General features: G+C 40.5%; 1 protein-coding gene across 4 annotated transcripts in view; it reads right to left on the bottom strand.

The window, feature by feature from the left end:
• Nucleotides 1-25,502, bottom strand: part of Dgki (diacylglycerol kinase iota) — a 423,756-nt gene that overhangs the window by 19,029 nt on the left and 379,225 nt on the right. For all 4 annotated transcript variants that reach the window (XM_034519548.2, XM_034519550.2, XM_076913542.1 and 1 more), the window contains 2 exons: nt 8,004-8,041; nt 4,188-4,308 (listed from right to left, as the gene is read on the bottom strand). In XM_034519548.2, the coding sequence (XP_034375439.1) occupies nt 4,188-4,308; nt 8,004-8,041 (159 nt within the window). The remainder of the gene's footprint in view (nt 1-4,187; nt 4,309-8,003; nt 8,042-25,502) is intronic.

Here is a 25,502-nt window from a genome sequence, read left to right as displayed (position 1 = left end):
GATGGGTCTCTTGTAACACACATTCTTTAATTTGCTTCCTACTGATGCATCCAAATCCCCTCTGCTTACTCTTCCTTCCATTGCCCCACAGACTCCCTCCCAGAACCTCATTTCCCATGAGTCTCCCTGATGCTGCCAACAGACCATTCCAAATCCTCCCCTGCCACAGGACAAAGGCTGCACAGATGTGGAAGGAGCTGGCACTGGGAATGCTAACAGCACTGTCATCCTGTCTCAGCGGGATGGAAGTCCTTTCTCTCTGGGACCAGAGGCAGAAAAAAAATGTGGGGAGGAAAAAAAACACACAGAAAAGAAAGACTGAAGTAAAAAAAAAAAAAAAAAGAGGGAAGACAAAATACCCTATTGAAATAAAGAGGAAATGCGTGAGTGGGGTTTCTATCTGGGGAAGCAGTAGGGGGCAGTGGGGTGGACACAGCGAAAATAAAAACAAAAGACCAAAATGCTGGGTAGTAAAGGAAGAAAAGCACACAAAAGTCTTGGAGGGGTGAACTAGGGGGAGGCAGCCAGTAAAAAGGATGGTTGAAAGGAGCTGAAAGGCAGGAACCACTGAGAGAGTCTCTGCTGGAATCCCAGGATCCTCAGCCTCTGCACCGGCTCTGGAATTGTTCCCCCTCGGCCTCCTCCTTATTTGCTTTCAGGCCTTGAAATGCCCAGATTACAGCTTTTTCTAATTCAGTAAAAGAAAGCAGTGTTTCGCATGTCTGAGAGAAGTCCAAAGGAAGATGTCTCCTATGGCTTTCTCAGAACACACCACACAGCCCACTCATAGCTCCTAGCCCACAGCCATCTTAAAGGAAGCTCTGAAGGGAAGCGATTGCTGGTCTTTGAGATAACCCATCTCTCAGGAATCTGCATCAGAAGGCATCCTCCTGGCATCCTCCTGACTGCAGATCACACTCCTCTCCCTAAACATCCAATGAAGGGACAAAGCAGAGTGAAGTTTGGAGCAGAAGGATGCAGTGAGCTGAGGGCCAACTCAAAGAACCACACAGAATATGACTTAGGTGCCTTGAAAGAGCCAAGCAGTTCCTCAGATGGTCAGTAAAGGCTGTGTACAGTCAGAATGTGGTAGGACAAGACAGTCCCTCCATCTTGTATCCTTGCTTAGTCTATTTCCTATTTAACTAGAATTTGATCTCCTTGATAGAGAATCCCGTGGAAAATTACCCAACCAAATTTATTCTAGGACCTGAGACCACTACGCCCCACCTAACTCATCTTTGCCCCTGTTAAATTGCTTGCTTGTGTAAACTTCCTGTTGCAGCTGATGAGTGAAATTTTAAGATGTAGTTTTTGCCTTTAGAAGCCACTTGGTCCAAATGCTTGAGGCTCCACTTAGATCACAAATACCAGAGTATAGTCCTGACTGGTTGGAATAAAGACGTTTCAACTGGGTCTAAACTGTGTTGAGTAATCATCTGCGGTGGGCTCTTGATACCAGAGTCTTTGAAAAAACTGTGGGATTTCTATTATCTGAAATCTATTGGAGAGACGCGAGTCAAGCTGATACATGCATACCAACAGGCATGTCAAGAGATTTTTTTTTTTAGCCTAAATATTTCTGTAATTTTCCAGTACTACCATCAATGCTGAGTCAGAAGAGGTTATGTCAGTATGTAGATTGCTCATTAAGAACTGTGGACCGAGCACGCCCAGGGTGATGCCTTCCATTTATCTCCTTCTGACTTGAAGTGCCCTGTGCTTTCAAGGGTTTTCTATCATTTCAGAGTGGCGAATAGTTCTGCAAAGATAGTTTAAGATTTCAAAATGCACAGGTTAGCTGGGAGTGGTGGAGAACACTTCTAATCCAAGCACTTGGAAGACAGAAGGAGGAGGATTGCTACAGATTTGAGGCCAGCCTGTCCAGAGAATTCCAGGCTAGCCAGGACTATATAGAAAGACTCTGTCTCAAATCAAATGGCGATCTTCTGAACTTTGTGTAGCTGGGGACTTTTCTTAAAAGAAAAAAAAATCCATTGGTGAGTGTGTCTTTAATTACTGTCCATGTTCAATACTTCAAAATTTGCTTCTGCTCCTCCTCAGCATTTTGGAGAAATTGCCACAGAAAACAGAATAAGACCATGGTCCATGTGTGCAGCAGAAATCATGTCACTATGTCATTTGCACGTCTTGCCCTGAAGTGGTAGATGATCAGGAGAACAGAGGATGGAATGAAGCCTGCAGCAGATTCGTACCAAGGTTCATCCTTCTAAGACAGACAGAAGTAGAGCTACCCAGTGTAGAGGAGAAAGCCATTCTCCAGCACCCACTGCTCTAACGCCACACAGTCTCCTTCCATTATTCTGACCATAGTTCCAGCCAAGAGTTCAAACAAACTCTTCTAGTGAGAAAGATGTAGGAAGAAGAGTCTGAAATGATTGGTATTCTAATATCTACTTTACAAGGCCCTTGCAGAAATTAAATTATGTGTTGTGTTCTACACATGCATCTGACATATCATGTGAGCTTGGTAAATGGTATCTGTGTTATCTGTCGTATCTATAGTTGGGCTTCAAAATCCAGATCCAACTGTGTTGAATTTATTTGTACACCTAATTATTGGTTTTTTTCCCCAGCCTGTTAATGCTTGAAAATATTGAATCCATTTTCTTCTGAGGACACATTTTCATGTGTCAGCCTATAGCAAAGAGTTCCTGTTAGGTACTCCACACAGACACGCAGAAAGAACGAATGAATGAGGGAAGGATTAAGTGGAAGGATTCAAGTGTCCCCAGGTGCACAAAAGGAGAAGCAAAGGGATGAGAGCACTCATTAATGTACTTGCTGTCTGCAGCCTAAATGTCTGTGCAGAGGAAGCAAGCTTGAATGGCGGGAGAGATGGCTTGGCAGGTAAGAACACTCACTGTGCAAAGAAAGCAGGCTCAACATCAATGACCCAAGAAGTCACTTAGGCTTTCTGTGGACCTGGGTCTCAATGACAGTCTTATTCACCCTTTAAAATCTCCAAGTGAGCCTTTTCCCCTTTCCAACCCACACCCCTGGTCTTCTCCATTTGTAGTCACATTATAAGCACGAGAGCTTGAGTGGTGCTCCATTATATTTCCAAAAGGCTTCTGAAGACAGATGCTAAACCAATAGCCCTCATGATGGGAAAGATCTAAGGTCAACGTGGAAACCCAGTTAGTACACATTCTGGGAGGTGAGGTTGGCTGACCACATGGGACAAGGCAGCAGCAGGCATTTTTCAAGAGAATGAAGTGTGAGTTGGGAAAAACACAAATGGGAATCGAACAACAAAAACTAAGAAACTAGAAATAAAATGGATAGGATCAACACAAGGATCTGCAGAAGAATCAACCACAAATATAGATTACCCAGCTGAGTCCAAACAATTTATAAAAAATTCTACAAAATAAAGACAATGATGCTGGGCCTCATTTTGTTAATTAAAATTTAAATTAAATTACTTTAAAATAGGGACTGGAGAGATAGCTCAGTGGATAAGACTACTGGCTGCTCTTGCAGAGAGGAGGGTTCAAATTCCTTATCACACAGTGGCTGACAGGCATTTCTAACTCCTATTCCAGGGGATCTGATTCCCTTTCCTAACCTCCACAGGGACGAGACACACACATGGTTAAACAGGCATGCATTCAGGCAAGAACGTTAATACAATAGAAAGAAGTGAAGATATAAATTTTAAAAATAATTTAATTAACCTTATCTTAATCATTTATGTTTGATACAGGGATATAAATATATATATATATATATATATATATATATATATATGTATATATATACGTATATATATATATATATATATATATGCATATACATCATGTATGCCTTGGCTGGCCTAGAACTCACTGTGTAGACCAGGTTGTTCTCAAACTCACAGTATTCCACTTGACTTTCCCTGCTGAGTGCTGAGATTGAAGGCATTCACCACAGTATCCAGCAACAAACACAATTTAGAAAGCTTTTACATTTTAAATAAATTTCTTCTTCAAATGCTTTCCCTTTATACATTTGGATATAAAAAGTATTTATTTTAGTTGCTCGGTTCAGATGCCCTACCTGTACCAACAATGAGTGTCAGAGAAACAATTGGTGAGTGTTATGTTTGGAAGACCTCCGTGAGTGTCAGTACGGACAGTGCTATCTAGAATTCCATGGTGATCCTTGGAGACTTGCCTACTTACCGTGATCCAGGATATACTTCACAATCTCCCCATTGCCGGTCTTAGCAGCGTAGTGAAGGAGTGAACAGTGCCCTGGTCCCTGAATTAGTAAGCTGCCACCATTCTTATAGCTTTCCATGAGCTGGAAAAATAAAAAAGAGAGACACGAGGAAAGAATATCAGCAGCACCCAGAGCAGGGATCAAAGCTCCACAAAGTCACACAGAAAAGTCACTTTGTAAACCACAAATGTTTTAAGCCTCAGAGGACACAGAGAAGAGCTGAACTGATGAAATACCATCCCTCCATCACTCGCACGGATGGTTAGTGTCACGTAACTCCGGAAAGGGTCTGTCTGCATCAAATAGCTCAAGGAAATAGAAATGGCTTTCTATCCCCTCTTCTGAGCCTCAGACTCTCAGAAGAAAACTAAAATTTCCTGGGGTTCGGCCAGCATTTGTTGCAGCAGGAAGAACTTGGCTCTGAGCCTCTGGGCTCCTTTCCTGTGTCTTTAGTTGTTCTTCGACGTGGCATGAACAAAATGCTTCATTTCCCTGTACATAGCATTCATGCACTATACATGTGCACACACATTAATGCATATACACTCAGAGGGAGGGCTCCTGTTCCATCCCGAAACCTTCTGAGGATCAGGCAATGCATACCTAGGGCTAGAGATGATTGTGAACTAACGAGAACAAAAACAGTGTGAATGCCATTGTTCCTGTATGAGAACATGAGTATGTATGAGTAGGAAAGGCCAAGGATTTAGTCACTAGAGAGTAAAATGGACAAATGAAGATATAGACAGAGTTTCTGACATATCGAATATTACCAAATGCCAAGTGTGTCACCATTCTCCAAACTGTGGAATACCAGCATAAGAGGAGCCTTGGTGAAGTTCCTCATAGATTATTTGAAGACAAATCTACTCACAGAGATGGTCTTGGGAAAAACTAACACATAAGCAACAATAAAATGACTCAGCCACCAGCCTCAGTGGCCTCTGAATTCCTTAGGAAGAACAAAAGTGTTGATAGCAAAGAGAGACAGTATAAGGCCAAAAGAGGGGTACCAGGGGAGGAAGAAAAAGCAGAGTTTTGGAAAGAGCCAAGGAAAAGTAGCTAGAAATTCAACCAAGAAGAGTGGTTGATCAGAGGAACTGAAAGCACCAGAGCTAAGAAAATCTATATCCCAAAACTCTGGGGGAAGAGAACAGGAAGGAGCAGCAGAGAGAGATCTAAAGGAGAATCTTCTGTGTTCAGCTATAACATCTTGCAGATACTGCTGCTTTGTGGGAAAATCCACTGAGAATGGCAATGTGGATGTAGCCAGACGGAGCAGGAATCACCTGTCCTGAATGTGCCTTTTGGGAAGGTGGCACACTATGACTAAATGTCAGCCCACTGGCACTTAACCATGTGTTATGTATCCTCACCATATGGGAGCTCCTGGAGTCCGAGCTACCATCTTGTGCCATTCCCTCTCCCTCCCTTCCTCCCTCCCTCCCTCCCTCCCTCCCTCCCTCCCTCCTTCCCTCCCTCCCTCCTTCCCTCCCTCTCTATCCTGTCTAACTCCTTTCTATCTCTCTCATACAAAGCCCGTTTAATATTAAATATGGATTGTGCATTCTGTACATGAGAGGGAAGTAAAAGAAAATTGAGGAGATGAAAGATATATATCTATATATGATACACAGATAGAAATAGATGATAGATAGATAGATAGATAGATAGATAGATAGATAGATAGAGAAAGACAGACAGACAGAAAGACAGACAGATAGGACTGAAAATAGATGATAGATAGAAAAAAGATAGATAGATGATAGATAGATAGATAGATAGATAGATAGATAGATAGATAGACTGAAAATGATAAATAGATGGATAAAGATAGATTAGATAGATAGATAGATAGATAGATAGATAGAGAGATAGAGAGATAGAGAGATAGAAAAAGAAAGACAGATAGGACTGAAAATAGATGACAGATAGATAGAAAAAGATAGATAGATAGATAGATAGATAGATAGATAGATAGATTGAAAATGATAAATAGATGGATAAAGATAGATTAGACAGATAGAGAGATAGATAGATAGAGAAATAGAGAGATAGACAGATAGAGAGATAGAACTGAAGAAGAAAGTTCCTTACTGTCTATCTCATCTCATAGACATTGTTGAGTCACTCCTCAGACAGTTATGGAATGATTTATAATGTAGATTGTGCCAGGATAACCACCTAGACATAGTGCTGTCTTGCATTTTATGCAATTCTCTGTAGAATATTTTTAAATGAATAACAAGACCCTCCAGGATCTGGGGAGTTGTTTATCTAGAATAAATTTCTATGGAAAGAGCTTTAGATTACAAACTGCATTAGAAGTGTCCAAGGGCGGCAGTTGTTCTTGCTTTCCAGACTCCAAGGTAAGTCCTTTCAGAGTTGTATAGTACTCGTGGACAGCCCACTGAAGGGAAATGACCACAAACTCCCAGGAATCTTATTTAGGGGCGAGGATTCTCTTCTGGCTAACAGTGCCCTGGGATACTACAGTGGGAAGCTGTACAGGCAGCATGGTCAGAATCCTAGGACTGAGGCTGCAATAACTGACCAGTACAGAGCCAATCCTCCCTCTTTCCACTTTCTGTTAGTAGTGTGCTGAAAGTGTGGAGCCAACATTCTTTGGTTTATCCAACAGATGTGCTTCAAAATGGAAAGGGAAGGGTGAAGAAGGGGGAGAGGAAGGGAGGAGAAGGGGGAAAGATGAAAAGGAAAGAGGAAAGTATAATATGGGGAAAAAAAGAAAAGGTAATTCTCAGCTTCCGTGTATGAACTTTGGTTCCTTGTCCTGTACTGTACTGTATAGCACTGTACATCCATGATGGGAAAGGTATATCCCCCATTCAGAGGCAGCCAGCACCACTGTACAGCACACAGCATTGTTGGAGTTAGTTACATGGAGACTTGTAGACAGTCATAACTCCTAGCACAAATTCACACACTACATCATGGCAAATATTTTTAATAACTATGTTGTTAGAATAAGAAAACAGGTTAGTACTATACAGCAAAACTAAACCAGCTAACATTTTAGGCACTTTCCTATGCGACATGAATAGTATTGGCACTCTTATCATATGATTACATCCAGTCTTATGATAAACCAAGGAAGAAATAATAGTGTTATCTCGTTTCAAAAATAAAGAAATTAAGGCATTGAGAAAATGCGCTAATGGAATAAAACATTCACATAGAGTGAATGACAGAGGCAAGATCTGAAATCAAGCAATCTAGCTTTAGCGCTGACATCTAATTCCTTGTGAACTAAATCCCCCAGAAAATACAAGCACAGGCTGAAATAACCAAAACTGGACTAGACATTTTTTGTCTCAGTTGTCATGACTTGTGAAGCAGACTACTATATCAACAGGTGCAAGCCCTCGCTGGCACATGCATTTCTAGGTATTATCCAGGCATTCCTTATGTATGTATTCATCTCCATACACATCTAAAGAAGAAGCCCTCAAATTCTTCAAATGTGAGTCTTAGAAAGCGGAATTCTCGGCACTATGAGCACTGCATCCTGGGAAAATACAGTCATTTTTTTTAAACTAACCAAAGGCAAGTCCAGGGAATCTACCATACTCCTTTGCTGTTAGAAGCAGGGTGGTGAGCACTCATTCTCTCTACTCATTTCTCAAAAGCGGATCTTTCCTCCTTCCTCCTTCCACTCCACAGTAGTTAATAGACTGGGTCATGACAACTCGGTGAGGCGTGCTGTTGAATTAAGCCTCTTAAAGAATCCCCAACATGTTGGTAGCAGGGTAGCTTACCTTCATAAGGTCACCGGTGAGGACTGCCTGCAAAATTGCTGCGAAAGGCAAAAGAGAGATGTCTGATTAGTAGAAGACCCAGTCACTGAGAAGCTACAAATGAACGGCTCCATGCTCAGAAGTCATCGATATGGGGGAAGGGACAGAGTTGCTGTCAAACAGATGAAAATCCCTCCTTCAAGCTCTTTCCTACCCAAGCACCGGTCATACACAGGATCCTAACACTTTCCTGACACCCCCTTCCCTCAATCCTGATACTGCAAAGATAATGTGAAATTTGGAGTCACGTTAGATTAAAATCTTAAGCTCTGAACTTAACAGGTGTGTAATAGGAGAAACCACTTAACCCCCTGAGGAAGTCTAGACCCTGTGGGCTAGCTGAAAGGGTTAACACTGTTGCTTCTCCTTTCTTTCCTCATACTTTGTTCCCCAGAGACTGGGTATATCTCTGGCCATTTTGATTGTGAATATTGTAGTGGGAAATACTCACTGCCACAGATATTAAGAGGACTAGAGAAAGAAGAGGGAACTGGTACTTGAGTAGTGTTCTACGGAGGATAATCACATGCCTTGCCTTAAATTAATAGGTGCCCATGATGGAAATGAGACTAACAGTCTTGTGTAACCTAAGTTACTTACAAGAGAAAATAAAAGTTTCTAATGGCTTATGCATGTAGTATATAGAGAACAAATAAGAAAATCACGTTAAATGAGGGAAACAATTTAAAGAAAATTGTGGTTCCTTGTTGTATTGTAGAAGTGAGGCCTTTAGAAAAGCAGATGTGTCAGTTTGGAAACTAGTCAAACAATGGACTCAACCTTCCAAATCACAAAGCTTTAGAGAAAGAAATGTTTAAGTTTTATTTTGCAAGGTGTTTTTTTGTTCTTATTTGAGTAATGTCTCAATTCAATTAAATTAAAGTCTAGGAGCACAGATCTAGTGAGAGAGAGAGAGGAGAGAGAGAGAGAGAGAGAGAGAGAGAGAGAGAGAGAGAGAGAGAGAGAGAGAGAGAGAGAACATCCCAGCTGCCACTTGGCTCTCAAGGCTTCCTACTGCACATTTGAGAGTCCTGATATAGAGTCCATTATAGAGTCAGTGTTGCAGGGCTGAGAACTATCTATTAGCCAGAAGACTTGAATACCCACAGAGAAGATGGCTGCTTGAACATGGGAGGAAGGAGGAGGCTAGAAGAAGGAAGAAAAACCGTGTAGAACAGAAAAGGGAGAGGGAAACGTTCCCTTCTGTAAGAAGCTATAATCAATGTGCACTTGGTTTTGAAGCATCTGTGATGAACCCAGTCAGTCTCCCTCTGCAAAACACAGAGGCTCATCAGCTCATGGAGCCAACTGATAAAAGCAAAAGGACAAGTCAGTGGGCTGCAGAGCAAAACCAGAGGACACAAAGGGCAGTGGGACTGGATTAGCAGGGAGTGTGTGTGTGTGGGGGGGGTGGCGGGGGGTGTTGACCAGGAGGAAGGAAGATGAGAGAGATGGAGGTGACAGGAATCAGGATACATCATCACGTGAGTGAAATTATTTTAAGTACTATTTTATTTAAAAAAAAAAAAAGAAGCAAGACGTGGAGAAATGTGAGAGCTATAGAAAAGAAATTAATATGTCCAAAGAAATTGAGAATGGTGAGCATCTGTAGCTGTTTATAAATAAGGATCCTGACGCTTGCAGTGAAGTGACTCTTGGGGCCCAGAGCTTACCATGGTCTGCCAGCGCCATAAGCCTAAGTCTAGGGCTCTGCTCACTGCTGTACTGAACCCGATGTGGGGAGAGCCCTACTAGGCACCATAACACCCACAGAAGGTTGTGGAAAATACTGTGGGGTAAGTCTGTGGTGCTGTGGAAAGAGCGATGGATCAGGACATAATTCTGTGGGATTTGCTGGACATGATCATTTTAAGCAATTTTTTTTTCCTCTATGGCAAAGAAGGTTAACAGCTGTAACAGAGGCTCCTCAGCTCATGGAGCCGACTGATAAAAACAAAAGTACAAGTCAGTGGGCTGCAAAGCAAAACCAGAGGACACAAAAGGGCAGTGGGACTGGATTAGTAGAGAGTGTGTGTGTGTGTGTGTGGGGGGGGGGTGGTTGACCTCACCCTGGGCTGTAACGCTCACCCCAGATTAAAGTTTTCTAAAGGCTTTATAAATAAATAGCAGGGGTACTTTTCAGCACCTCTAAGACTGCACACATGCCCACACATACACACCTACACACACCGACAAACATACACAGACACATAAACACACACACTGATAATTCAGAATGCAATGTCTGTCAAGGGTAATCTTAGCCTTCCCTTCACAACTTCCCTTGTCAAGCGATGCTGGATACATGTAGTTCTGCTAAAACAACATATTCAGATGGGGAGGACAGATCGGGAGCCACAAGGAGGTATTTTCCTTCAGGACAGAAACTGTGTAACAGATCACAAGGAAGTGGGGATGGGAAAAATGGTTAGCAATTTCAGTTTGGAGGAACAAATAAGTCACACTACAGAACTGTCATACTACAGAATGCTCCCTTGGCTACAGCAGACCATCTTGACAAGAAACAAGGTGAATGAAACTGCAAGAACAAACTGTTCATATAGAGTCTTGTATAACCCACTCAGAAGATCAAACAGTAGCATGGCTTATGTTTCCAAGAGGATACAGAATTTGTTCAGTATGGAACAAACGAAAGTGCTCATAAAAAGTGTGTGTTGCGGGGGTGTGGATGTGGAGAAAGCTGCCAGGAGATGAGGTCATTATTTAAAGCATTTATGAAATACCAAACTTGGCACAGGCACACAATAAATCAAGGAAACAGAAGAAATCCCCATGACACAGTCCATTTAAAGACCTATGGCTAGTGGTACAGTCAAAGAAGGTTTTGTGGAGGAAGGGACATTTAAACCAACCTATGCCTGATAAGTAGGATTATCTGGCAAGGAAGGCCTGGAAAGTTCTTGTCAGATGAGGGGAGAATCTGAAGGAAAGCATGGAACTTGGAAACATAGTGCTTGAGGGAAGCTGCGTAGAGTTCTGTGTGGAGAACAGTCAAACATTCCATGTACCATCTCTTATATTACAGGGGGTAAGAAGCAACTAGGGAGTTAAAATCAGATCAGGGGAACATCTGAGTGTCCTTCAGCCGGCCTGCCTGTTCCTTCCCTTCTGAAATCTGTTACAACTCCCTAGCAGGTTCTTTGTCACCAGTCCTCCAAGTAGAGTCTCTTTCAGCTTCTACAACTTCTACCCTGCATCCATCCTAAGCAATGCTATTTGTTTCTGCGAAGTTCCAGCAGCTTTCAGTTTGATGTCCCCATAAATACATAGAAAATCATATAACAGAATTATAGCCACGGATAATTCTCATTGCATTGGATACAGAAAGCATGGATATTTATTTTTAAAGCCAAGCAGCACACCCAAGGGTAGCTATTATGCAAACATTATTAGAAACAAGGCTCCCTTCTGTCCCCTGATTAATGTCCTTCCTTATGAACACGGTTGTTTAAGATCTCTTCTGCATAAAGACAGCCCGAGTCCATTAATATTCAACTCTAGGTAATAACCTTGTGGGAGATCAAGTTTAAAAACAAAATAACGAGCTGCTATGATTACAGCATTATTCCTTATTTCCTGAACTCAGTTTTAATTTTGGTTTTCACATAGATCCCTCATAATAAAAGGAGTGCTTCAAATTTCTAGAGGCTAAGGGGGGTGGGGGAGGCTTCAACTTTACAAGTAAGTTTCCTGAAAAAATAAATTGTGTAAACTTACACAGTAAGATAGTGAGGGAGTGGAGAATAATTTTTATATGTGATAAGTTGAATCCGTCCATATGAAATGGTTTATTTTTCTTGGTACACTATTTCTTCAAACATTAACTTGCTACAAACTAGAACCATGGTGGGGGAAATATCAGTTGAGGAAGTATCTAGCCAAGTTTGGGATGTAGGTATGTCTGTGAGGTACTGGCTTGACTGTTAACTGACCCCGACTACTAGGGTGGCACCAGTTCATGAACAGAACCCTAAATTATATAGAAGTTAGAAAAGCTAGCTGAGCATCAAAAGGCAAGCAGCAAGTGAACCTTAGGAATGAGTTTGGTTCTCTCCGCTCTTGACTGTGAATATGGTGAGCCCAGATGTCTAATGCACTCACACATGTGACTGTCCTACAACAATGGAATTTGAAACCAGAGAAAGTCTCTCTATTCTTCACTTCGCTGCTTTTCAAAGTATTTTATCACAGCAACAGGAGGAAGCTACAATAGAAATAAACTCAAGATCAGAGAATCTAGTTCATAGAATACAGTGGCTTACTCTTATTTTTCAACCTGGAAACAGAGAAAAACGTTTTACATAAAGGAAAATTATAACCCAAGAATTTGGTGTATAGTTACTTCTAAAAAAATGGCAACCAAAAGATTGGGAAAAGATCTTTACCAATCCTACATCAAATAGAGGGCTAATATCCAATATATACAAAGAAATCAAGAAGTTAGACTCCAGAGAATCAAATAACCCTACTAAAAATGGGGTACAGAGCTAAACAAAGAATTCTCAACTGAGGAATACCAAATGGCCAAGAAGCACCTAAAGAAATGTTCAACATCCTTAGTCATCAGGGAAATGCAAATCAAAATAACCCTGAGATTCCATCTCACACCAGTCAAAATGGCTAAGATCAGAAACTCAGGTGATAGTAGATGCTGGTGAGGATATGGAGGAACACTCTTCCATTGTTGGTGGTATTGCAAGCTGGTACAACCACTTTGGAAATCAGTCTAGCGGTTCCTCAGAAAACTGGATATAGTACTACCTGAGGACCCAGCTATATCACTCCTGGGCATATACCCAGAAGATGCTCCAACATATAACAAGGACACATGCTCCACTATGTTCGTAGCAGCCTTATTTATAATAGCCAGAAGCTGGAAAAAACCCAGATGTCCTTCAACAGAGGAATGGATACAGAAAATGTGGTATATTTACACAATGGAGTATTACTCAGCTATTAAAAGCAATGCATTCATGAAATTCTTAGGCAAATAGATGGAACTAGAAAATGTCATCCTGAGTGAGGTAACCCAATCACAAAAGAACACACATGATATGCACTCACTGATAAAAGGATATTAGCCCAATCTTTTGGAATACCCAAGATACAATTCACAGACCACATGAAGCTCAAGAAGAAAGAAGACCAAAGTGTGAGTGCTTCGGACCTTCTTAGAAAGGGGAACAAAATACTCATGGGAGCAAACACAGAGACAACAATATCAACCAACCAGACCCTCCTAAAGCTCCCAGGGACTAAACCACCATCCAAGGAGTACACATGGAGGGACCTATGGCTCCAGGGGCATATGTAGCACAGGATGGTTTTGTTGGACATTAGTGGGAGAAGAGGCCCTTGGTCTTGTGAAGGTTTGATGCCCTAATGTAAGGGAATGCAAGGGTGGGGGGGGCTGGAGTGGGTAGGTGGTGGGGGAACACACTCATGGAAGCAGGGGAGGTGGGGATGGGATAGAGGGTTTAGGGGAGACTGGGGAAAAGGATAACACTTGAAATGTAAATAAAGAAAACATCCAATAAAAACAGTTTAAGTTGTGATTCTTGATGTGCCAGCAAGAATAGGAATAATAATATGTCAAAGGCACATGTCCTTGTAATTCTTTTATATTTTCACTTTTACTTTTGTATGTGTTGATATGTGCACATGAGCACAGTGCAAACAGAGACCAGAAGACAGCATTAACTTCCCCATAATCGGAGTTACCGGTGACTATGAACCACCTAACATAGGTGCTGGGAACAAAACCTGGTTCTTTTGGAAGAAGAGCAGCAAATACTCTCAACTTCTAAGCCATCTCTCCACTCATGATATAGTTCTTAATAAATCAGACAAAAGAGCATTATATGATCTATGAAACAAAAGCAAAACCCTCCACACGTGAAGATTTTAAAAAGTCTAATATGTAATGCCTGATTGTTCAGTTTTAAAAGCCAAGTACAATTACCTGGCTCATTACCATTTCCTCATGGTAACAATTGTTCAAATGCCTAAAAGTGTCGAAGAAAAAAATTGAAAGAGAAAAGTGTGAACAAAAAAATGACATGTGGAAATCTCAAAGATAAGTTTTGCTGATTGACGGAGTCATAATCACGAGTCTGTAAAGTTCTACTTCTTTGTAAGCCAGCGTTTGCCTGTCGAGAGCAAGAATCCCAACTTCCTAGTCAGTAGAGACCTTTCTACATCCTCTATCTGACTTTGTCTGTATTCCAACTCTGACTTCACAGATGTAAAACAAAGTGCTTAGGACACGAACTGACATACCTCATGCCACAGAGTTGTGAGCAAAAGATCAAAGGTGCAGATGGGTTTCACTCCGGTTATTTTCTGCTCGTCTCTCTTCTAAGGTCAAGTGCTTTTCACCATAATAATCTGGTTGGTTTGTTCTACTTAGACCTGAATGCCTCCAAATTAAAACAAAAGACCTCTTAAACAGTAAAGATAATAGGTAGTTTTAAGTCCAATGTCGATTTCTATAAATGGAAATCACTAAATGATGAACAGACCCAACATAAAGGTTAGGCTCTAGGTTTGTTCAGTCTGGTGAGGTACAATTTTCAGATTTTCCCTGTTTTCAGTCGGCACCAGGAGTCTACCTCTCTAGAGAGATTTCTTCACATAGGTTTCTCTGTATTTACTTGATCAGACTCTGTCCAGTTTTTCTGTTTTCGAGCAGCCAGCCATGATACATGAGCAACAAATTGTGAAAGCTTAGCTTGCAGAGATGGGATTTAGTATAATCATCAAACACGGCAAAGGTAATCTAACACACGCTTAGCGGGATGGACAGCCACTGTGAATTATGCTAATTAGACATAAATGGGAAGCAGCTCAGGAAAGTGATGGCAATTAATATTATTCTACATAGGCAGACTGAACGCGTCCAAGAAGGGGCGAGGAAAAGGAGAAATCAGACAGTTCTAAAGACTTTTGCATTTAACCTGGTCCTGAGGGAATGTCTGTCAATCAGAGCAGGATATGAGATAAGTTATTTTTATAATAAAAGCTAAAGTACAGGACTTGCATTGAAAAAGCTGATCTTTTGAAACAGACTCGTGTTATTTTTGGTTTTGTGTGTGTGTGTGTGTGTGTTTGTTTGCTTGTCTTTTACATTATCTCATGGGTCTGTGTCAGCTACGATGGCACAGCAAGGTGAACTCATGGTTGAATTATTCATTTGGTCAAAAACCACATGCTTTGGACAGAGAGGTTTTTCAGAGCAAGTTTGTCTCTGCTCTACTGGATGCTGAACTGCCCACTGTCAGTGTGACCACTCACATGGCTGTGACTTGGAGCTGGCTTTACTGGAACCCATGGATGCTCTTATTTGTCTTCCCATGGACTGTTCCAGCTTCCTTGGGAAATGGTGGCTGGTTCTAAAAGCCACCATGGCTGGGAGCCCAGGCAAAGATATTCATCTTCACATGGTGATCATGAACCATTCTTCTAACTGAAGTCCCAGTTTATCCATATTCAGGGAGGGAAGGCACAAGTTCACTGGACTTAGTCACACTGCAAAATGAATGTACCAGAGAAGATGATGCTAAGACTGCTTGGCAAACGCACACTTTACCTCACAGACCAAAACTGAGTTGGAGTGCTGATTCTGACTTTAGTTAGTATTGAGAAATGACTCTGGCCAACAACCTTTATTGCCCATGTCACTAGTGAGAACATACTAAACATCGTGTGTCATGTGTTTTATCATGTATGTCTCCGCAGAAATAAAATTAAATAGACTGATAAATGAATACTTGAAAGAATAACTTTAGGAGAGGGGAAAGAAAGGCATTCAGAATTGACAAATTTACTTTTCAGAAATAGTATTGCTAAATTTCTCTTCCTACACACCCTACACATCCATCTTGCAATGTGATTTTCAAGTCTTCCTGATGAGATCTAGACTGTGTATCGCCTTTCTTTCGAATATGAGTAAAGCAGAATTTCAGTGAAAAAATGGTCCATGACTCCCTATGTATGGAGAGCATCCTTCCAAGGGCTGACAGCCATGGTGGCTTTTAGAATCAGCTACCATTTCCTAAGGAAGCCAAACAGCCCATGGAAAGCTCAGTAAGGTGGACCACGATTACAATTAATGATTAAAGCCAGTCCCAAGTCACAGCCATGTGTGTGGTCACGCTGATTGTGAGCAGCTCAGCATCCAGTGAATCAGAGACAAACTTGTTCTGAAAACCTCTCTGCCCAGAGCATACGTTTTAAGCCAAAAGAGCAGTTGTGTCTTCAGCCAGGATGTTCAGAGTTCACTTTTCTGTGAAACAATAACTAATACAGACCTGTGTGTTATTGTAAGAAAAACCGGGAATCTGTTTCAAAAGATCAGCTTTTTTCAATGCAAGTCCAGTACTTTAGCTTTTATTATAAAAATAACTTATCTCATATCCTGCTCTGATTGACAGACATTCCCTCAGGACCAGGTTAAATGCAGAAATTTTTAGAACTCTCTGATTTTTTTTTCCCTCGCCCCTTCTTGGACGCATTCAGTCTGCCTATGTAGAATAATATTAATTGCCATCACTTTCCCGAGCTGCTTCCCATTTATGTCTAATTAGCATAATTCACAGTGGCTGTCCATCCTGCTAAGCGTGTGTTAGATTACCTTTGCCGTGTTTGATGATTATACTAAATCCCATCTCTGCAAGCTAAGCTTTCACAGTTTGCTGCTCATGTATCATGGCTGGCTGCTCGAAAACAGAAAAACTGGACAGAGTCTGATCAAGTAAATACAGAGAAACCTATGTGAAGAAATCTCTCTAGAGAAGTGGACTTTGGAGAAGATGATGGTACAAACCTCCTATTGGCTAAGCATAATCTCATACTTATTAATTAATGGGACAGTGTGAAGTGCACTTGTGATCATACTGGGTCAAGTGTGAGCACCGCATTTGTCTTGAATTTGTCAATCATTCAGTGTTTTCATTGACGTAAAAGGAATTGAGCCCTTAACCTATATATTAACTTCTCTTAATTTTGTTTTGCAACTTTAAAACAGAATAAATTATTCTTGTACTTGTTTTTTTTTAATTAAAAATCCAGTTCAATATATGCTCTGGCCCCATAGTGTCTTCTTAATCCCAGATGTGAGGCAGGACTCCTCTGATTTTCTTCCTTCTTTCTCCATCAAAATTTCGATTTATTATAGTATAGCCCTGTAGTTCTCTAGCTTCCTAATGCTGTGACCTTTTATTACAGTTTTGGTGACCCCTAACCATAAAGTTATTTTTGTTGCTACTTAATAACTGCAATTTGCTACAGTTATGAATCATAATGTAAATATCTGTTTTCCGATGGGTTTAGGCGACCCCTATGAAAGTTCAACACCAACGGGTCTCGACCTACAAGTTGAAAACCTCTTGTTTGATCCTCGGGCAACACTACCAGGGTGTCCTATAGAAATACTGTCTGAAAGACATAGAACCCACCCTTTGGGTCACTCACTGTCACCATCACTATCTGGACTAAACAGTAGCAGCATCTATTCAGGGGTCTTATATCCAAACATGTGCCATCTCTACTGCAGACTGTATAGCCATATATGGGAGACACAGAGAGGCTTCATTTCCTTCTAATGACAGAGCTAACCCTCAAATTCAATTAGCGCCTGATAATTGCACGTGTGGATGTATATGGTTTCTTTCCATCTGCTGTAAGAATTCTTCTAAAGCTCCTAGTAACATGGAAGAAGTTTTCCGTTTGGAGAAAAATAGAGATGCAGCCATCTCCTGTTCCCTCCAGCAGAAAAACTCTACCTCACTGCCAGGGGACCAGAATGTGCCCTATTCAGAAGTCCATTCACTCTTTTTATTCACCACTGGAATTGGCTGTAAACGGTGCAGAGAGCAGATGTTTTCAGCAGCATCTCATTTGATTTTTTTGGTTGTTGTTGCTGTTTTCGTTGGGAAAGTGCTGTTTTGTGTGCTTCAATTCCAGCACTGCAGTTAAGCCAAAGGTGTGCAGAATGTACTTTTATAGCCCGGAAGTTTGATGATCTCCCTTTCCCTGAAAACCTCATGGTATGAGAAATAAGTAAAGTACGGAGTGCATATGTGATTGCCCGTAAGCCAGTGGTCCACCTGCTTAACACTTCTCTTGCTTATTAACTGGGGACTTTGGAAAGGTCACCTGGACTGGCAATTTAATTCAGTATTAGTGTGAATGCTTAACATGTTCAAAGCCCTGGGTTTGATCCCTAGTAACACAAAAGAAAAGAAAAAAATGGATGGAGGAAAAGATGGAGGGAGGGAGAAATGGGTAGATGGAGGGAGGGAGCCTCCTCCACTGACATCTGTTTTACCTGAAAGTCAATTTCTGAGTCACAGAGATGTTTCACATCCCTTGGAAATATAATTGTGCTTATATGGTGCACCCAAAGATTTCAAGTCTAGAAACATTAGGAGTCAAACCAGACACAATATAGTCACGATGCCTGTTACTTTGTTAGAACACGGGTAGTAAAAATCTGGATTAACTCCAGAGTCATAGGTTAAATCATTTGCTTTGAGCATTGAACTGAGAAAAATTACCATAGGTTAAGGGATCACAAACACTTCATCACTCAGAGTGTGTTGACTTCAGTCAGCCATGTAAAATGTGTCACAGTCATCACAAGAGGGATCAACAGGGTTCTTGAAAATACCCTCTGTCCAACCTCTACAGCTCAAGTGGCATGAGCATTGAATGCTTTTTCTAGTGCTAAAGTAATGGCATCATGTTTGGGTGTAAGAGTCACTACATTCTTTTGTACTGTACCACCATCTGATGTAATTCCTCAATTAGAAGAGAACACTCACCCATGGCATTGCTATCACAGAGTCCCATTAACTACTCTTCTCAGTAAGTATAAAGCATGTACAGACACAGAGGTGTTTTTTTTTTTCTTTTTTCTTTTTTTGGTATTTGTAAAGGGTTTAATCTTATTATAATACCTTACTAAACTCATGAACCCCAAGACATTACAGTAGACAATAACACCCTTTTTTTCTTTCTTAACATTTGAATGAAGTAATGCAAATTAAGATGCTTAGTGTATTGCAAACTGATTTGAGTAAGATATGGAAAAGAAATGTCAGTATTCTCTGAGGTTCCCATACCCCCTTCCATAATGTTGAAGGGAGTTAATTTAAATTGACTCACTTTGTTTATTTTCGATTCTCAGTCATTTGGATGAGAAAGCTATAATCCTGAGAGAGCCAGAGAGAGGATTAACATAAAGCCCTGCTCAGCCTCACCAATGAGAGGCAGGTGGTCCATAGCAGGGGAAGGCTATCATAGCAGGGGGGGCTGTGCTGACCCACTGCTCCTCTTGATGTTTACAGAGTCTATAAGTAGAACTGGGACTTTGGCTTGATCCCTTCTCTCAGGCTGGCATTTCTTATGTGACTGGCCTCCTTGAATTATTTTGATCTATTTTGACAGTGCCCTTCAGGACCTCTAAAAGGAATTCAAGTTGAGAAGTATATACACAGTGCATTCAGAACTAACTGCTGATGGTACCTGAAAAGGAGAGATGGTTATTGGCTTTGCCCATACATCAGCACTGCAGGGGAAATGGGGTTTAAGGCCAGGATTCAAGTAAGAGTGTGTTCTAGAGTTCTGGAAGATTATAGGTTTATGGGTCAAATGGCTATCACGCTATACACTAAGCACCTTATCAGTTCCTAACACAACTGAACACTCTCCCTAAAATGAGACATTTAAAAAAAATGGTATTAGCTAAAACCTTCCTTACTGGAACAGAGGTGAAACCAAGAGGAGTGAATACAGCACAAGCCACTTTCAGAAACAGATGTTAGCTAAATACATATGACAAAATGTGCAGATTTTGAAAAATGATAGTGTAATGACAAAGGAGGTTATTTGTACTTGTAATTGCTATAAAATAGTTTTTAGTTTCCCCCATGTAAGCCCATGACACATTCTCATCGGAAGAACAAAAAGAGTTAGGATACCTAATTTGAAAAAGTAAAAAGTAACTGTTAACTCTCCTTACCTCCTACCGAGAGGACTAAGCAACAATATGCCAAAGAAGAAGCAAGAGCAGCGAGACAAATGGTGAGTTCTGAGCATGCTCAGGAAACAGTGAGTTCTGAGCATGCTCAGGAGACATACATCAGCTAGATTTGAGTGCGGCATGAAATCATCAGTGACACTCATGAAGGGCTGGGTTTTATGGCCCAGTTGTCATTAGGTGACATAAAAACTGGCACTTCATTCTCCACAAGAATTCAATCATTCTTCCAAAAGAAAAAAAAAAAAGTTAACCCCTGGATTCACACACAGCCAAGTGTGTCCAGAGGGCATTAAAGAGAAATCCATAAGCATGGCTTAGCGGTCACCACCTAGGGTTTGCACAACACTTCTTCAAAAGTGTAGGCATCTTGTTTGTTTTCCCCTCACATCTTACATTGATGATATTCTTAGAAGCAAACATATACAGAACTGAGGACTTTCAAGGCAGCCATTACAGTCTGATCTGTGGGGGAACCAAGAACAAAGATGAATGGTTTGCTAAGTCTGAGGAGGGCTCTTCTCTAGCCAGACCATCCTACTAATCCTGGTCAGCCTTGACATCAAATCTCAAGTGCCTAATTTACAATGACAGAAGTCATCCTGACAATGATAGAATGCATTGGACTGTCACCTCAGGTAAAATCTCTTGTCCTGGGAAATATGTAAAATAACAGGTTCTACTAATTAATTTTGAAAGCCCATGTAAAAAGGACACAAAAGCTATACTTACTAGAGCGCATTCCAATTTGGCTATTGAACATTCCTATTTCTTTCTTTTGATATGGGCAAGCCTTTTATTTGTTAGGCATAGATTTAGAGGCTTCACCTTTATTACCTAAACTAAGTCTCACTAAGCCTATCAGATATATGTATGATTATTATCTTCCCAGTTTCCAAGATGGTACCATTCAGCAACATGTTCAAGGTCATGTAGCTAATTTGAAATAAACCCAGGGTGTATACCCAGAATCAGAGAGGCTTATTTAAAAAATGTAGCTCTCTAGCTAGTTAATACTCTACCTTCTTTGTCTGGTTATAGAAACTGAAATACCACCACAATATCATGGTGGTGATACCAGGTCTTCCTAAACAGACACTTTCATGATTGGTTCAAGAAATTAAAGCTTTAATAGTTTCCATAAACCAGAGTTTTCAGGTTCTTGTATGGGGAAATGTGGAGAACCAAATGGCCTGTCTGAGGTAAAGAAGAGACAGAATGATGAACTGCTATTACTTCATACAAGTACTATATACAGCGATATTGGCTGGCCAGTGGGTGCTTCAGGTTGATAAGAAAAGAATATCCCAAAATATATAGCACCCAAACCTACCCAGAGGACTTACATGGACATCGTGAAAAACCATGCAAGAAACATTTAGTTGACATTACAATTTTGTGTCAGGCCTGGAGAGATGAATCTATCTCTAAACAAAACAGTTCAAGCCTAAATAGTTACAACAGGTCACACAGGCAAGCAAAACCATAAACTGATTAAAAAACAAACAAACAACAAAAACCCACAGTGCTTTCCAGGCTGCATGTGGTGGAACATGCATATAATCCCAGCACTGTAGAGGTAGAAGCAGGAGGCTCAGAAGTACAAGGTCCTCCTTAGCTGTAGAACAGTCAAAGGTAGCCTAGGCTACATGAATCCCTGTATCTAAACAAAACAAAGGCTTGCAAAGTAGTAGAGCATACTTGTTAAAGTGACACATCTAAGAATACCCTATCAGGACCTGATTGGAAAAGTGTTACGTATTCTAATATGTTGCAACTAATTGTCATAATGATTCTTGAAACCTAGCCCTGAACTAAGAATCAGCTAGATCAACTTTAGGTAGAACACACTAAATTTTCATGGAGTATTAGGATTTCAATTACAACGAAGAACAGTAATGGAATGTCAATGATCTTCATGTAAGGATCATATGACAACAACTGATATTGTGTCAACCTAACATCATGAATATACTGGGTATTAATATGTCAGATGATGTGCTTTTATACAATAAGAACGTAAGTAAATACAGTTAGCTTCCATTTAAAAAAAAAAAAAAAAAAACTATACTTTAACTCTCCATTTCTGTTCTCATAAATGAGGAGATAGAATCCAAAGGCCCAGAGTACCCACATTTCCTTTTGAAAAGTCAGATTCACTTTTCTATGGGAATTTACTCTGTTAGTTATTTGTTGTCAGACAGGTCAGTTCATTTGATGGTCTTGATCCTGTCCTTCCATTTAAACACAATTCATGAGGTTAACTTTGCCCTCACAAACATTCCATTTTCCTACCACTGGATTATTTTTCAGTATTTTCAAATCATTCATTTAACTGTTCTCTGAGGCAGAAGGCAATCTATAGCATTGTTGTGAAACAGTCCTAGAAAAGAAACCTCCCTTCCCACAGCACACTCAACAACCCGGCCTTCACAGAGAATTAGATAATTGTCACCAACAAAGCACTCCAAAGAAACCAAAGGGATCAAAAAGATCATATGCTTACAATCAAGGGGTCAGGGAGAGCGCAGTAGGGTCAGAACACATACAAAATAACATAAACCAGATTTTGGGAACCCCAGGGGGAAGGGAGCCGTTTCATTCCCTGGCTTTGTTTTCAAGCAGCAATGGATAATCTATTTTCCAGGGATTTGGGAAAGAAAACCAATTTGGGTGGGTGTGCTGTCATTTCTATTTCTTCCTTTTCACACAGTCTTTGGGGAGCGCCCATTGAAACTACTGCAAAAGGCCATCTTCTCAGTACACTAGTAACTGAACCTCTTTGGAAAAAGACCAGGGCTGACCTATCTTCTACCACAGGGAACAGCATTAATGAGGCTGCAGTAGGATTCAAAGATGTGCCCTGGAAGTTTCTGTTTGCCAACACCATGGAGTGCAGCAAACTTAACAGTAAAGCTTGAATAGAGGAATTCGGTTCTGTGCCAGGGCATTGCAGAGAACAGGGCAATGTCTCTATTCATTGGGCTTAGAATCAAATAAGAGCCACACTGCTCAAGAGAAAATATTTTTTAAAGGCATACAATTTTTTTAAATCAGTAAAAGAATAAGGAAGGAGAAAGCAGAAGCATTTAAGCTGTCAGATAAATTCATCACTGTTTGTCCTTAGGCTCCTGGAGGTAGCTCCAGTACACAGGAATTAGTAAGTACAGAGGAGAGCGTAGAATAAAAGACAAAGATGGTGGTCTGCCAGGGGGACGGTAGGAAGTGACAGGAGCTATGTGGCTGAATGAGCCCAAGGGGATTGGGATCCAGAGAGTGTCTGTAAGCAAAGGCATAGAAATTACTCATGACAGCAACAGAAACCAAACTGGGATCAGCCCTAAATACAAGCTCTAAAATGTCTGAATCTAATTAGAAACGCAGCAGGGGATTAAAGGGTAAGAAACTAGATATGGGGGAAAATATCCTCTAGCAACTTGGCATTAGCTAGCCCAAAGTTACTTCAAGGTAGCATACAGTGGAAACCAACATTGTAAGCCATTCCTAGTAGTCAGTTAAAGATTGTAGATTGGTCCATCTGTGTCTCAACTCACCACATTTTACTAGCCACAGAAAAGGGGAAACTACCTTCCATTCTCCTAGTCACGAGGACGAGTCCTTGACTGTACCAGCTCCCCGAAGGAAACGCTACATGTCAACAATTCTGAGGGCTACTAGCAGGAAATGGGGCTCCTATTTCCCTAAGTGCGAAGTATGGGGATGGGAAAAATGGATTTTCTTCAATGCCAAGTTATATGAAAGTGAGCATTTCTTCCTCTTTAAAGATTAGTTCCTGTCAAACTTAAACTATAAAGTCTCAGTTATAGAAACAGAATCAAGATGACAAGAGGGTTGATGCAGAATAATAGGTCTTGGATCCTGATTGCCTGAATCCACATCCATGTTCTAATCCTCATTACCTATGCCTGAGCTCTGGGACAAGCCAATCAGTAGGTCTGTGTCTCAGTTTTATAGTATACAAATAGGAAGACATGTAAGGTATTGCAGAAATAAATGGCTCAGGGTTGGGTGAAGTATCTCAGAGCTTAGTAAAAGAATGATTTGTTTTCTCAATCATTTGATGGAGGAAGTATCAGCATCTATTCGCTAATAAATAAAAAGAGAAAAGAAATGAAAAGGCCAGTCATATCCATGAACGCAGGTGTCACAATCTTAATAAAGTACTGGCAAATGAAACCTAGCTGTAGATAAGAGAGATTAATACAATAATCAACTTGAGTTCATCTCATAAATATAATACTGGTTTCTACTGAAAAAAAATCAGTTACTGAGATGAAGTATATTTACAAGCGAAGAAGAAAAACAAGATAAAAAAATACAGAATGACATTTATTTTATGTCAAGTTAGAAAAATACAAACGAAAAATAGACTTAAAATATCTGCAAACAACTGACAACCCCTACATTGAGTAATGGACCATGAAAGTGTCGATTTGATAAAAATTTATAGATGACAGTCACCTTGATATCAGGAGGAGATCAGCAGTGGAGCTGACCATGTGGACAAATTCAGTTCTGCACCAATGTGCAGAGGCACAGGAAAGTACACACGAAGCACGAGAGGAGAGAGCAAAGCAGAATTCTCTGCATTTGTTAACAATGCTATACAGAATTTTCTTTCTACAGGAAGGCCCTTGATACAGTTTACACAGTTAAAGGTCAATAGGAATCTTGACCCAGAGACAAGCTTTTAAAAGCCAACTTCATTGTCACATGCCAGCAAAGAACACTTAGATGATATAAAATCTCACCACATGAAGTATCATTAGTGACATAAAGTAACTAGGAATACACTGAACAGAAGATGATGAAACTACAAAATACTGCTGATCATCCATTTAAATTCAAAGAACCACAACTTAGTATTGGAGGCTTTTTTGCATTAATCTTGTACATACTGATTTCTGAACTCATGGAACAGTTACATGGTATTGAAGATTTTTTTTATTTGTGTGTGTGTGTTGTGTGTGTGAGAGAGACATGTGTGCACATGTGAGCATGTGTTTGTGACTTGTACGCAGGTGACTGTGAACACCAGAAGATGATCTGGATCTCTTGGAGCCGAAGCTGCATATGGTGTGATCTATGTGATGTGGGCTCTGGGATCCTACCTCAGATCCTCTGGAAGTGCAGTACTCACTCTGAACTACTGAGCCAAGCCATCTCTCCAAACTACTCATAAAAATTTAATAGTATTGAATAATAATATTCATGAATTTGAATGTGACAAACTGCTTTCAATTTTTAAACAAAAAGGCCCTTGTGACTAAGATACTCTGAATAAGAACAAATGTGTGAGTTTATTCTCTATCAGACATTAAGATCTAGTCCATTCTCAAAACAATTAAAACTGTGTGGTTTTGGTATAAGAATAGTCA

Source organism: Arvicanthis niloticus, chromosome 15 (assembly GCF_011762505.2).
Source record: "Arvicanthis niloticus isolate mArvNil1 chromosome 15, mArvNil1.pat.X, whole genome shotgun sequence".
Taxonomy (NCBI): domain Eukaryota; kingdom Metazoa; phylum Chordata; class Mammalia; order Rodentia; family Muridae; genus Arvicanthis; species Arvicanthis niloticus.
This window is presented reverse-complemented; position numbering and strand designations above follow the sequence as displayed.